We start from the raw sequence: 15,062 nt of genomic DNA, 5'->3' as shown, positions 1-15,062 counted from the left end.
TTGTTCAAACAATCCTAATTATGCTAAAGTAGCATGTGCTTTGGTAGTCTGTGTAATTGAAATTAATAAATTATTAAATTATTTGTTCAGGAAGTTAAATTCGGCTGAACTATTTCGGGATTATACCATATAGTTTTGGTTAAATTCGGTTGAATTATCTCGAGATCAAACCATCAGAAATAAGTTACTCGATAACTTTGGATATAAAGATGGTACGAGTTGAACTCGACGCGCGATACATGTTAGGAGCAAAATGCACCTATGCTTTAGAGTTGTTTTCGCATGCTTTTGTTGTGTTTTGTCTTGCTATCTAATGGTTCCCGAACAACTCGACTACAAACTCATATAATTAAAATTTTAAAAATAATTTAATTATATTAGGCAAAATAGCCAAAAAAGGCCTAACTTTTTTAAAAAAGTTTCACAAAAATCCAAATCTTTTAACCTCACCCAATTTGTCGACACAAATCATAATAAAATTTGATGGTGCTAAAAAATTGATGGAGAGATGGTATATAGATTTGAAATATAGGGACAGTTAGAATACATTTTAAATGGGAGATGGAGTAAAGTTGAAGGACCATCGATGAAAATTATCCGATCTACTAATGGTTGTTCGATTCACTAATTTCATTTTGATTTCTGATCTTAAATAAAAATTACCCTTAATCCTTAGTTTATTACTCTATCATCAATTTTTATGAAAGCGGTGTCAGGTTCTCATTGTATATATAATTTTGTCGAATTTCAGGTGTTCAAATAAATGAACTGATTCTTAAGGTATCATAAAAATAATGAGTGTTTTCTTTAATAATCTGAGAAAGCTCGTTTGATTGACAATGTCACTAACATAAACATGAATGCAGAATACAACCCAAAATGATGGCACCGTAGCTCAGTTTAATGTCTTCAAAAACAATTAATTCACCAGCTTCCATTTCCTTGGAAGAAAAAAAACAAAGATAAATTTATACACAGAGTTGCCTATATACATTTATATGATCGAACATGTGAACTTTCGGAAATAAACATAGAGAACAAAAAGAAAAAGAGGTAACAAACAATGTCAAAAAGATTCACTTCCCAGACTTATCTTTCCCCGCGCGTTTCTAAATTAAAAGTAAATGAGGTATGGGGAATTTATAACATAATCAAATTCATAAGGTAGCTATTAAGAATGGTGTCGGAAAATGAGCAATGTGTAAGTAGGTCTAGTAATTTAGTTACCATTAGTTGTCGGAGCCTGGAGTTCCGTCACCTTCTGAGCCTCGTCGCTTCTTCTTACCTTCCCCGTGCCTCGATCTCCTTGGTGCCTCATCCTCACTTTCACTCTCATCATTTCTAAAGTTATTTCCTGCACCATGTTGATCTTCATGGGAAGCCTTTAATCCATCTTGCTGGTACTCGTCTGGTCCTCCAGCTGTAATCCTGCCTTGATCTGATCCGGTACTGTATCGGTCATTATTTGCTGTCCTCGGATCTCTCTTAATAATTCTGCTGCTGTTTTGAGTGGATGGGGCAGGAAATGGCGGAAATGTCATACCACCTGGCCGATTGCCACGAAGTTGATTTGTAGCATTGGGGCCCATCCCACCCATAAAAGGCCCCCGCCCTGGTCCCATCATCATGCCAAATCCACCAGGTGGAAACACAGCCCCGGGCTGGGGAGGTCTCCCAGGAAACATCATACCAGTCGGTGGAACTGTAAAATCACCAGAAAACCTTGGACCATACGGGGAAAATCCCCGACCAAAAAGATCAGGCATTCCAAAGCCATCAGGAGTAGCATGTCCATATGGAAAGCCATCAGCACCCATCATCATGGGGGGGAAACCTCGCATCCCAGGCATTGGTCTTGCACCACGAGGCATTGGCATGTGAGGCCACATCATTCCCCTGCCCCGGCCTCGCCCTTGACCTGCTGGTCCGAGAGCCTGGTCAAAGCTGTCATCCTCCTCATCACTCTCTTCCTCTTCTTCTTCTTCTTCTTCTTCATTGTCTTCAAATGGAACGATGTCCGGGTTATTACCTCCATTTTCTGGATTAACACCCTTTGCTTTTTCCTCTTCCCTTTTTGCTTCCGCTGCTAGTGAAATTGCCTGCAACAAGAAGATAAGCAGCCAGCTCAGCAATATTCAGTTCTATGAAGTCATTGACATGAAGAGGTGCAAAAATGGCAACCTGTAATGTGCAGTAATGAACGATGCAATACCGCCTTACAGATATTATAGAATGGTCCTAAGGACATAACATAAGTTGGTTGGACCAACCAAAAGCGGGGTTAGCAGCCACTAAACTCAAAGAAGCATCACCTTATGCAGATCATACCGGGCTATACATTTTAAACAGCACATTAATGTAAATTGGAGAAGAGTTTGGAAACAATAAATAGAAATAAAAACAGGTTGCCTAATTGGAAAACTTGTTGGTGTGAAATCATTTGGCGGAAAGAGTAACGAAAAAGCAAATTGATAATGAGGATAGAACATGAAGCTGTAAGAGATGCTCCTCTAAAGTAGACAAACATTCATATTCTCTAACACTAATGATTTTAAACATTTCCATGCTTAAAAGAAATAGCAAAATAAACATACCATGAGTTCACTATCTGGCTCGTCATAAAGTAAGGAAGCTAACATCGCACCAACTGAGGGCTCTAGCTCTTGACAATCTCTACTAATCTGCAAAAATTCAAAATACAATTGTAATTTGGTGAGGAACTAAGGTCAGATTGACTACAAACTATAGCACCACAATGAAGCAAATATCCACAAGCAAAACAATTGTTAAAACAGCAAAAAATGTGAAATCGTGATCAAGCAACTGTTATGCATATGGCCAACTTGTGTAAAAAAGCTCCAGTTATTGGAATTCTCAAAGAGTACAAAAACAGTAGATATATTTAACACCCCCCGCCCCCCCTTCCCTTCTTCTCCTCTTTCTTTTGTTCCTTTTCTTCACTAGGATTGTGTTTGCCACAGGCTATAATCGATCCAGAGCATTAACTGCTCTGATCATCTTTAATAGCCAAAGTTGAAAGTTAATGGGCCAATACAAAAGTAAGAAGTACTTAATCTCATAATTTATGACATTAAAGAAAAGCATCTATCAGTGCCATATATTCAGTCGTTAAATGCATCTAAATTTCGGTAATGTTGCTACTTGTAACAAACTTAGAGATCTGCATAATTTTGGCATGATAATATCGCAGCTGCAAATAAAACAATGCTTTATAGCATCACCTCATTTTACTATTCTTTATTTGCTTTACAAGAATTTCCAGCTTATCATCCCAGTTCAACAACTGCCATTATTCCAAAATTGATCTATCATTCCAGATATCTGATTAGTATCAATTTCCCAATCCCCCCCACACTCGCACTCATTCGTAGTTCCATCAACCATGGACAAGGAAATGAACTTGCATTATATTTTACAATAATTTTAAGAAATGATAACGCACTGATGAACGAAAAATTGTTGCAAAATTAGCACAAATTTAATTAGATGTTCTAGTTCTTATCATATCTGCTTATATAAATTTTAAGGCAATGGAGCAAGGTTGAATAATCTCTTAAAAAAAAATGAAGCTGCTAAGCCAAAGACACAATTGAAATATGACGGCTCAACTGGACTCAAGTCAGTGCTGTACAAGTTTACTTATATTAATGACAATATTTGCAAAGTACAAAATGGTCCCTGGCCCTACAATCATGCTCGTAACCTTGAATAGTTGGAACATAGAAAACTGGCCAAGGGTGTTCTGCAAATTAATTAAAACTATTCTAGTGAAAGAAAGGAACACTCTACTCCTGATTATCAGAGCTTAGCCCCAAATATTCTAACTGGTTCAGATCATCCTCATCCACATAGCAATTCCTCTAATATATCTACATCTTCAACAGCCTAAAGCAATGATGTCATAAAGAATCCTTGCAGGCAAAAAGTATCTAAGGTTTCAACATTTGAAGATTCTCCTTGAAACTCATACGTGAAACATTTGCTTATGTTTACTATTGCAAATAAACGTAGCCGCAGTTTGCCTTATGTTTATTGTTGCAAATAAAAGTAGACGCAGTTTAAAAATACTTATTTATCAGCATCCATAGATGTCAATAATTAAGTTACCCCAACAAATTTCCAGCCAAAAGGATCCACATCTGATATAAAACAAAGTGAAATTAAAAAACATCAAGGACAAGACTCAAATTCAGCAAATTGTGAATGCTATAATTCAATAAAAATTCACCTCTAATAGACTACAAGTGAAGGGTGAAACAAATTTTCCCATGTATTCGATGATTGTGTGTTTTGTCTGAACAAACTTGTACACATGTCTAAACTCACAAACGTATGAATATACATCTGATCTTTTCATTAGGCTAATAGCTTAGTGAAATTATAGCAAAGCAGAAAATTTCCAAGCACCTTAAAACCTAACATCGTGTTAGATATAAGAGGAAAAGGATGAAGAGGATGAGCATGAGCAAGAAAATAGATTGGGAAACTAGAAACAACGGCATAATAAGAATGATAAGTAAAACACGGCATTAAATTTACATAATGCCTTAATTCAATAAGCACTCACTTCTAATAGAGGACAAGAGGGTGAAATAACTGTCCGTAGAATTAAATAATTTAGAGTATTTTGTGCGAACACATTTGTGCACATGTCTGGACACACAGACGTATGAATTTAAATAATCTGGTCTTTTCACAAAGCACTCGAATTAGCAGAGTGAAACTGTATCAAAACAGAAAATTTCAGAATTCTGAATACTTTCAAACCTAACATTGTGTTTGCGAGACTCTTGTGCACATGTCTGGACACACAGGCGTACGAATATAAATAAAACTGGTCTTTTCACAAGGCACTCGAATTAGCAGAGTGAAATCAGGGGCGGAACTAGGGAGGGTCGAGGAGGGTCGGCCGACCCTCCTCGCCGGAAAAAAATAAAATAGAAATAGATTTTTGGAATATTTTTTGTGTAACCACCCCTACATTTGTTAGGGGCGGTTTTTCATCTGTAGGGGCGGTTAAAACCGCCCCTACTTCTGTCAATTTACAATTTTGAACTGTTTTACAGCCGTTTAATTTTTTTTAAATAGCCGAACGTGAAAATTTTGACCCTCTCAAATTGGAATTCTGGTTCCGCCACAGGTGAAATTGTATAAAAACAGAAAATTTCTGAATACATTCAAACATAACATTGTTTTTCCATGTAAGGGACAGAAGAGGAAGAGGAAGACGATGAGCATGAAAAGAGATTCGGGAACTAGATAATAACATAGCATTAGGTTTTACAGTTAAAATGTGATATAGTACCTTCACCGGCAAGTTCTCGTTGTATGGGTTCCTCAGGTGGCGAGTTTTGTGGAATGATAATTCACATAGCTGCAGGGACACAATCGACTTAGCTCCAGACAAGAAAAGCTGCAATATATTTTACAGGGCATGCCCGTAAAAGAATCTAACTATAAAGCTAATCAACAAGTTTTATGATTGCCCCATAAAACTTGAGTATCATTCACATAAAAATAGCAGCTGACAAGCAAAATAATCACTTCAATAGATCAACTGTGTAGCTTTATTTTTGAAACTAAAAACATGTCAGAATGATGGCTGAAAAGCAAAAATGAAGGTGAATAAAAGTTATAGACATAAAAGAATTGATGGAAGCCATTTTATTAGAAAGTGATTTCAATGGCTAATACACCTGAATTGATTGATTGATCAATAAATTTGAACCAGACTGCCTGGGCCCATGAAATTCAAAAGGCTTAATCACCAAAAAAAACCCCACCTTTTAGCCCCTTTTCAATGGCACCTTGACGTTAGCTGCACCCAAATTCGCACCTTTGGGTTTCAATTCCACCCTCAAGTACTAAATTGATCTCTTCTCCATTTGAAAAAAGTTAAAATAAGTCATTTATTTTTAACTTTTTGTGTGGAAAATAATTCAAACAAGTACTTTATAAGGGTTTTTATGAATTTTTTCCGTGTGGAAAAGAGTCCAATTTGATTTTGAGGGTGGAATTGAAGTCCAAAGGTACGAATTTGGGTGCAGCTGGCAAAATTGCAACGTGAGGGTGCAACTGAAAAGGGGCTAAAAGGTTGGATTTTTTTTGGTGATTAAGCCGATTCAAAATGATATTAAAGTCTTTCTGTTTGACCAGTACATGAAAGTGAGCAAGAGTAGGAGGCAAACCCGATTGCACAAAAGGGGAGACAGGGAAATAACAATATCAAAAAACCAATTTTTGCAGTAATAAATAGATTAGTGACATCCGCAAAAACCAATGAGTTTTTATCAAAATTCATGGTCCCATTAAATTCAACAGCTTTAAAATAATTTAAACTTCATATTTTACCCCTTTTGTTATCCAATAATTGGAACACAATTCGCAAGATAATTAAATATTAAGTAGAATTCCAAAGCAATAAATAAGGGTAAAATAAGAATGAAAGATATGAATTTATATCTTCTTAAACTATGTGTAAATCAAAATGAAACTTCTTAAACGGGACGGAGGGAGGGAGGGAGTAATACACAAACTAAACCTAAAAGAAAAGTATCATTTTTTACATCATTTTTAAGCTTCTCCGGTAAAGGACATAGCTGAAAGTTAGTAGACAGTTGCACCGCATTATAATCAATGACAGAAAAAAGACTGCTAGAAGGCAAAGAAACAGGAAAGTACCTTCAACCATTTTACTGAGAAGTTCCGTCCATAATGTGCAGTTCCATGTGCATATTTCCAGTTTCCTCCACCAACATTGGCACCAATTTTTGATGTCATCTTTGCACATCCCTATCAACCATAGATGATTTCTGGTTTAATAACTCAAATAAAGCAAAGTCAAGTCAACTATAACAAGTCTAGAAGCCAAATAATGTGCCCACAATCATCCAAGTTATACCTGGAAATGCCGAGTCCGATTGACTGAGAAAATCAAAATCACATTTTCAGCAGAGTCAAAAGCTTCATTTAATTTAGCTTCATTGCTCCTTTGAGTCGCCCAAAGTCCTTGTTGGACAGATAATTCCAAATTTTCACGATTGCAACTTTTAACGATAAAATACCTAGGGCCCATGCATATCAAACGTAAATAAGTAAAGTAATTTACCAATTAATAAATACATTTTCAACCTAATTGACAACTAAGCATTTTGCAGAAGCAAAAGAAGTGGCAAGGAAAAGTTAGAACAATCAATTATGAAAATAACAGAGACTAATATAAAAAAAAAAGTTATAAACTCATGCATTAGCAGCAATCACCAACTGCACAGCTCAATTGGTACTGGAATGTCTTGAATTTGGACCCTCAATCGATGCCAGTTAATACACACACACATACACAGAGTCATTGAGGACAAAGCTAAAAGGTAGCTGAAGTCCTCTTAAATGCAGCTGGAGTGAAGTGTTTCTCCACCTAGCCACCAGGGAACTCCAATAAGATCCCAAACACAGATGCAAAGATTTACTATGCTGAGTTCAAGTAATACTGAGGAAAAATGTCGTCCTTAGAAACCTATGTTCTCAAGACACGATTAATCCAGTGATAATGCAGATAGAGGACAAAATTACTGTTAATTATTAAAAGCAGGGGATAAAACCTTAAATAACTGCTATGAATGCAAAGTTCTAACCCGTTTTAGGAGCAGTGTACTCCCAAAACAAATTTGATAAACCTGAAGCCAACATGTAAGAGATATATTGATATTGCACAATTCATTGATATATAGAAGATAAGTGCTTCAGTATCTGCATGAGGTAAGTAGCAACCACATCTTAATTATCATAACAAGCAGTCTTTTTAAAATGCCTAAAATGCATGTCAGATTAGCAACACAACTTCTTGCCTCTTAAGCTCCCCACCTGCACCATACTCTTGATGGGTTCTGGTGTAAGTAAAGAAACAGTAACAAGGCAAATGAAAATGCTGACTCCATTGAGAATTGTACTCAAGAGCATATGGAGGACAGAATCAAGATTATATTTTCCACTCGCAAAACATGGAATAAGGGATTTCTTTTTCAATCATTACAAGCACGACTTTTATTTTCCACGATTTTGATATTGATCCATCAACTACGTATCAGGCATATTCTAACATAAAACATACCCTGGAAGGAAACACAGATAGACCTAAAATTCACTGTGAAGACAGCTGCAAGCTACACACAAATCTATCCATGAAGGCGCCCTTCCCTCAAATACTACAAAGTTAACCTAACCCATTGTAAGTTTACCATTAGATATCTAACCAGCTGACAATAGACCTAGTATTAATTCACACAGCAACAATATGAAGGCTAACCAACAACATGAATGTAAATGCACGGCCTTAATGAATATTACATTGCACTGAGGTATGCCTATTAAAAATGTCTTTTTTAAAATCCTAAGCTAGGCATGAAATTAACAATTCTCACATGATTTCATGTCCTAGTAGAAGCATTAATTTATGAAGATGGATATGAAAATATCATTATAATTGAATGAAATATAGGCACTGCATAACATAGATAGATGAAATATTTTTGCTTTCCTTGTGCATAATGACTGTAAAATTTGATGTTGAAATAAACACTGCAAAAAACACTTTAAAATTAACAAGAAATGGCTACCTTAAATTGAGATTTAGAAACAGTTATGAACCATGACTGTGTTTCGCAGAACTAAGATAAAATTACACAAAACTGGATAAGAACTGAGTGTCACTTGAACAATTTTAGGGGATCATTTACAGCTATTAAAGAAAAGTAGCATCAAAGGATAATGCTGCTATCCCATGAGTGACACTCTTTAAGGGAAACAAATAGGGATCTGATGCCTCTGACACTGCGGCTAGAAACACTAAAACTCTGACATCAGTAAGAATCAAACAAAAGCATCAGTGCTTAATAGATTCATTTTGTTGGGATGTTTGAAGCAGCACATTGCATCTGAACCTCATGAAATATCTCAGATTCCAAAATTAAGAGCGAAAAGAAAAAGAGAAGAAGAAAAAATTGTTATGTTTCCTCTACATTTGAGGCAATAATGGTTTTATTAGATGATTATAAACTCAATACAAAAGAATCTTTCTATATTATTGCATATTGTCCCTATAGTTTTAATAAAACAAAATACAATAATAACTAATTTACATAACCCAATTAAAGACCTTAGGACTCTGAACACACCTAGATATTCCTTGGGGCAAAGGAATTGCAGTTTTGTTCGGCTGAATGGGCTGTCCATTTGGAGGATTTTGTGTTGGATTCTGAGCGACCAGCTGTTGAGACAGTTGTCCTTGCCCTAACTGTTGTTGCTGCTGCTGCTGAGGCATATGTGCATTGGCTGATTCTGTTCCCGAGGGTTTTGTTGCCAATCCTTGAGCCACATTGTTTGGACCGTGTGAAAATTGAGATTTATTATCCGCCTGTTGCTGAAAACCAGCACCCTTATGTTGGAAAAATTTATTTGAGGATCCATAATTATAAGAATTTAATTGCTGAATCTTCTGAAGGACTTCTTCCACAGGAGGTGGAGGTCCAGGTAACTTAGCATGCCTATACCGACAATCAGGACCATTTGGGCAAAACCCTAACTTGTACCTGCAAGTAACAATATTTGATTAGTTATAATTCTCAGTTCAACTCTCCAAGCTTGTATGCTGTGATTTTACACCAAAAATAAAACCAACAACTACATTCCTATATCCTGTTATATCTATGACCTAGGTAGCATAGACACTTCATTCAACCAACATTTCTCATTTCGAAAACACGTCGGGCACTCGGCATTTCGGACACGAAACTTCAATTTTGACGTAGAAAACCTTAAAATAACACCGTTCCACCGTGTCCGTGGTACCTAGTCTATGACTCAATTAATTACACGATAACCAAACTCCAGAAGGCATTATTGTAATATGAACATATCAAAACTATCTCACAACTCATCGAAGTTTAGACCGTTCTTTCCTAAATACACAAAAATTGAATGACAAACAATATTTTAATAGCAGTAAATCCATAACAGCATGTATTCAATTAATACAGTTCGATTAAAACTGACGAAAAAAAGGCGAAAATAACATACATATTGCACTCCTTTATATCCTCATTGGTGTGCTTATACACACAATCTTGCTCCCTGCACTCTCCATAAAGCCTAAAAAACCGGCAAACCGGCATCCGCGACTTGTCGTATTGATGTAAGAAACCACAGGCGTCGCCCTTCATGCATAGACTTCGAAGCCAATGCCGGCATACTGTCTGCCGGAAGCTCCGCCGTCCTGCCTGATTGTTTGCAGAGGCGGCGGCTGCGGAAGCTGCGTCGGTTGAAGCCGCGGCAGGGAAGGTTGAATTGTTGGCGGCGGCGACGAGGAGGGAGGAGTTGGCGGCGGAATTGTCGGAGGGAATTGAAGGGATGGCGGCGGCGGGATTAGTTGGGACAGTGTCGAGGCCTCCTTCGAAGTCGAAGCTGAGGCCACCGTCGGAATCGTCCATTATTATGAAATTTTAGGGTTTGAGTTTTTGATTTTGATTTTGACGAAGATCATATATCATATGAAAAGCGTGTTCAGAAATAGAGACTGAATAATAAGTTAGTGAGTTAACTGAACTTCCATTGAAGTTTGAATTTAACAATTTAACTAAATTATTTGTGAAGAAAATACAAATTTTATTTTTTATTTTAGAATTTCTACGTATTTAGTTTTTGAGGAAATCATACAAATATTTATAAATGAATAAAGGATCATTTCACCCCTGAACTTGACACGAAGTATCAAATATACCGTGGATGGTGAACAGATCCAGCTGGGTCTGTTCATCACTTTTGATGAATAGACCTAGTTGGGTATGTTCGTGATTCACGATGGACAGAGGCGGGGTTTCCAGCGGCGGGTGTTTTCAGCAGCGGCGGGTGTTTCTAAGGCTATTTTTAAACAATTATTAGTCATAAATAATTTAAAAAAGTTTAAATAATTTGTGTAAGTATAATTTTTTTTGAAATCGAAATAATTAAAACTCGTTTGTGTTTTCGTGACGAACACTACATGGGTTTGTTTCGAAAAAGACGAACGAGTTTTAATTATTTTTTAAATTATTTAATATGCTAGATTTAATAAAAAAATTATTATAATTTTTTAGGAAATATGGTTCTTTTCTTTTAATTATAAGATTGAGGACTATTTAGAATATTTATTAAATTTAAAATATTTAAAAAGGTCAATTTGATGCTTGAGGTGTAATTGAAACCAAAAAATGTGAATTTTTATATTTGAAGGTGCAATTGAATACGAAAGGCCATAATTTGGATAAAATTGGTGATTTTACAACGTTAGGTGCAAATATATTGGGAAGAGGGATTTTCAGAGGATTAGCCAAATTATAATAATAAAAAAAAACAAAAATAATTTGGAATCTAAAAACAGTTCTAGCTACAGTGTTTTTAGATCCAACTTCAATATATGTAACATATGTGAGTGTGTTCTCTTTAAAAATGAAAAAAAATCAGAGAGAGTCGTTTTTCATCAGATTCGAATGTAGGAGACGACGATTTTCGGTTTCTAACTTGATATCATCGTCTATTAACTCGTTTATTTCATTGTTTTCCTTATTTTCTAAATAAATTGCTCCATTTTTGGAGATCTGTGTGTTTTTTCGTGTGTTTTTGTCTGATATACAATTTGTTTTATGTATATCCTTGGATCTTTCAATTTTTTTTAGTATTTGTTCAAACTTCATATTCAAGTTCATGAAAATTCAAGGTTTTTATACCATCGTTTGAAGTATATTAACAGCGTAACAAGAGATCAATAGAAGTTAAGAGGATGCAGTTGGTGTTAGGGAATTCTCAACACTTGAATTCATCCTATTTATTTACACCTGTAAAATATATATCGATTATAGAGTTTCAGTTTGTTTTTTATTTTATAATTTTGATTTACGATGTACTTTGACGATTTAGGTTGTAATTTTGGTCTATTTTCTTAATATATAATCTGCCTTTTAATAATAAAAAAAACGTATTATCTTTAAAAAAATTGATATTAAACCAATTTTCTTTAAATATTTATAGTAGGAGGTTTTTTTATTCTTGAATTGGTTTAAAAAATAGGGTTAATTCCTAAAAAAATCACGAACTTTACACGAAGTTTCATTTTAATCATGACCTTTAAAAGTTGTCATTTAAAGGCACGAACTTTCATTTTGTTTCAAATCTATCATTTCAGTGTATTTTTGTTGACTAAATTCTTCAATAAATCATTAATGAAAGACCCAAATTATAAATCGACATTAAATCTTATTACTTTTTAGTTATAGTATATAGGATTAGGAATTTTTGGTTCGATAAAATACATCGGATTTTACTTTGGCGATAGATTTGAAACAAAATGAAAGTTCGTGCCTTTAAATGACAACTTTTAAAGTTCATGATTAAAATGAAATTTCGTGTAAAGTTCATGATTTTTTTAGAAATTAACCCCAAAAAATACTAGTTCGATTAAGAAAGTGAGGATTCTTTTAATTGGATTAAGATGTTCATCTTAAAAAAGTTAAAGATTTGGAAATCTTAATGGCTATGTTAATTTTAATATTTTTTTTATGCTTATGTTTGTCTTATTAGATCTAGATCTTTGTATTCATATGGAAATTAGTGACTTGAAAAGTTTATGCTTTCAAGGATCGAGCAGTTTTACGATCTAAATAAGACTTAACTTTCACGGAACTATAATATTTATCATTGAACGCTTTTTGCGGAATATAGCTTAAAATCCGCAGGTGTTCTACCTGCTGAAGAACCGCTATGAGCTGAAAAATTATCAGACCTGTGACATATATTGGAGAAGATGAAACAGCCTGCATCTCCACATCAACTGAAGCAGCCGTATTAATCTCCGTTGGAACTGGACTATGCAAAATAAAAGTTGGAGAAGACACTTCAGATAAACCTTTGAGGAAGACACTTCAGATAAACTTTCTTAACTAAAGAATATAAAAAAACCTCATTTTCCGGTTTGTCCAAATCTAAAACCAATCCTTGACTGCTCGAAAAAACCTCAGAAGAATCTGATTCCGGACCTTCCTATTCCTCCAAAACAATCGGAAATATCTGATTTAGAGATTCGAATATTGAACTCCTTATAAAAAAATAAACATAATAGTTTCATGGATACTACTCTAGTTGTGCAAACCAAAACCGATCATGTGTCCAACATTTCTTTCGAAGTAACCATTGGATGGACTGAAATAGAGTCACCAAATCTATTTCCTAATTGCATGAAAACGTCATCCTCCCATGTACCAACAGGGACACTAACAATATTAAGCCAAATAAAGCTTTCTTTGCTCACATCAAATATGTTTAGAGATTTAAAAGGGGAAAAAGAAATCTAACAACGAAGGGAACGTGATTGATTCAATACCAATTTAGCATCCTTAGAACGAAACCTAAGAATAACATCAGCTCTATCCAAAAAAGACATTGTTTCAAAATCAACACCCTTAGCCTGCAAGTACGAAGAGACTTTTAATAACGAACGAATATGTCTAATCGTGATAAGGAGAAAATCTGAGAAATCTAGTAATGAGTATATGATGTTGGAGAGAAAACTATCGGATCAGCTTTCAAGACCTGGACAAACAATTTGTTGTCACTAATTGAAGGTTTGAAAACATGATGTTGTTGCTGCCTAGACTATTGAACTGAATGTGCCTGAATATATATAATTATATTTATTTTAACTTCTAATCAAGAAAATTATAATTATTACTAATAAATATTTTAATCACATAATTAATATGGTTCACAATCTAAACATAAGCGTACTCGCGAGAATCTTTTCTGGAGCATATTTTTTTTTTTTTTGTAATCTTGCGCATTTTTAAACAGATGGTGATACATTAAAGCTGCCATTAATAACTCATTGGTTTATGTCTAGCCTTGTCAGCATGATCTCCTAACCAAGACAATATAGTGCCAAACACAAGCTCCACGTGTTCCTTCGGCTCACCAATCAACATATGCCACATGCCAGGGAAAGGCTTCGACACAACAACTCTCCAATTTGGTGCCAACTTTGCTGCAACAGGAAGCAGCTTCTCTAATGGCCAAATAGGTTTAAATTTAGCAGAAATTCCACACATTGAACCGTTTAAAACTAAACCATTCCATGCATGTTTTTGTTTCAAGCATATAAGTATTGAAATAGCGCCACCTAATGACTCACCATAAAGAAAAGCAGGCAGTTTAGGGTTTTCTGCTTTCACTGAGTCAAAAAACTGAATGCAATCATGAACAACATGTTTGATATTCGGGATGTGACCGGGCGAGCCATCGGAGTAGCCATGGCCTTGAAGGTCAAGTGCACACACTAAGAACCCGGCTTTCGCCATCGCTACGGCGGTTAGTTCATTGATCCAACTGCTTTCAGAAGAGTAGCCATGGACCATGGCTACTAAGCCTTTAGGTTTTGCATGGGGACACCATGATTGAGTAAAGATCTTCATGTTTCTTTTGTTGAAGATGAAAGATTGGTTATGGATGATCTGATGTTTGCTGTAGAATTCTTGTCTTGTGTAGTTTCCATATGGGCTGTGTTCGTTGGCTTCATGTATTGGATGAGACATTGTTCTTTAGAATTGATAGAAAATAGAGATTAATTTCCAATTGTTTTGGAAAGATAGGAGAAATAATTGATGAAGTGTGAATGCAGGGGAATTATTGAGGGACATAGCAAGGGAGTTTATATAGATAAATTATGGAGACAAAATAATTTTATTTATTTATAACTATAATTAAATTGATAAAAATATTTTTAAATTAGTTCATAGTCTTGTCTATCATGACAATTATATTCAATCAGTAAATAAAAAAAATTAAAGAGTCTAATTAATATAAATAAAATATTTTTTAATTCTTTAATTTATTTTCTTGATAAATTGGTCCATATAATTGAAGGAAACCAATAATTTTTAAAAAAATTATGCATCTAATATTATGTAAAATAGTATATTATTATGAAAATATTTCCATTCTTTTAGAAAAATTTATAATTTTTT

The 15,062-nt window shown here is 34.9% G+C and overlaps 2 protein-coding genes across 2 annotated transcripts; both read right to left on the bottom strand.

The window, feature by feature from the left end:
* Window positions 1-899: 899 nt before the first annotated feature.
* On the bottom strand, window positions 900-10,637 carry LOC126673718 (30-kDa cleavage and polyadenylation specificity factor 30). Its single transcript, XM_050367957.2, has 7 exons — window positions 10,093-10,637; window positions 9,192-9,605; window positions 6,923-7,085; window positions 6,703-6,813; window positions 5,327-5,395; window positions 2,595-2,681; window positions 900-2,099 (listed from the first exon to the last, which is right to left on the bottom strand). Exons 1-7 carry the CDS (start codon window positions 10,500-10,502, stop codon window positions 1,230-1,232), a joined length of 2,124 nt encoding a protein of 707 aa, XP_050223914.1. The 5' UTR covers window positions 10,503-10,637; the 3' UTR covers window positions 900-1,229.
* Window positions 10,638-13,754: 3,117 nt separating this feature from the next.
* Window positions 13,755-14,714, bottom strand: LOC126674386 (caffeoylshikimate esterase-like). The gene has a single exon (XM_050368833.2). The coding sequence runs from the start codon at window positions 14,628-14,630 to the stop codon at window positions 13,917-13,919; it is 714 nt and encodes a 237-aa protein (XP_050224790.1). The 5' UTR covers window positions 14,631-14,714; the 3' UTR covers window positions 13,755-13,916.
* Window positions 14,715-15,062: the final 348 nt, after the last annotated feature.

The sequence above is a fragment of the Mercurialis annua genome, linkage group LG3, assembly GCF_937616625.2.
Source record: "Mercurialis annua linkage group LG3, ddMerAnnu1.2, whole genome shotgun sequence".
NCBI classification, from domain to species: domain Eukaryota; kingdom Viridiplantae; phylum Streptophyta; class Magnoliopsida; order Malpighiales; family Euphorbiaceae; genus Mercurialis; species Mercurialis annua.
The sequence above is the reverse complement of the archived record's forward strand: the minus strand, read 5'-3'. Positions and strand labels throughout refer to the sequence as shown.

What these genes read in the sequence shown, in the direction of transcription:
- LOC126673718 (XM_050367957.2), bottom strand. Translation starts at nt 10,502, where the DNA reads ATGGACGATTCCGACGGTGGCCTCAGCTTCGACTTCGAAGGAGGCCTC. An exon ending in ATCGGACTCGGCATTTCCAG is followed by an intron (nt 6,814 to 6,922) that starts GTATAACTTGGA and finishes TATGGTTGATAG; the next exon opens with GGATGTGCAAAGATGACATC. An exon ending in TCTCAGTAAAATGGTTGAAG is followed by an intron (nt 5,396 to 6,702) that starts GTACTTTCCTGT and finishes GTGTCCCTGCAG; the next exon opens with CTATGTGAATTATCATTCCA.
- LOC126674386 (XM_050368833.2), bottom strand. Translation starts at nt 14,630, where the DNA reads ATGTCTCATCCAATACATGAAGCCAACGAACACAGCCCATATGGAAAC.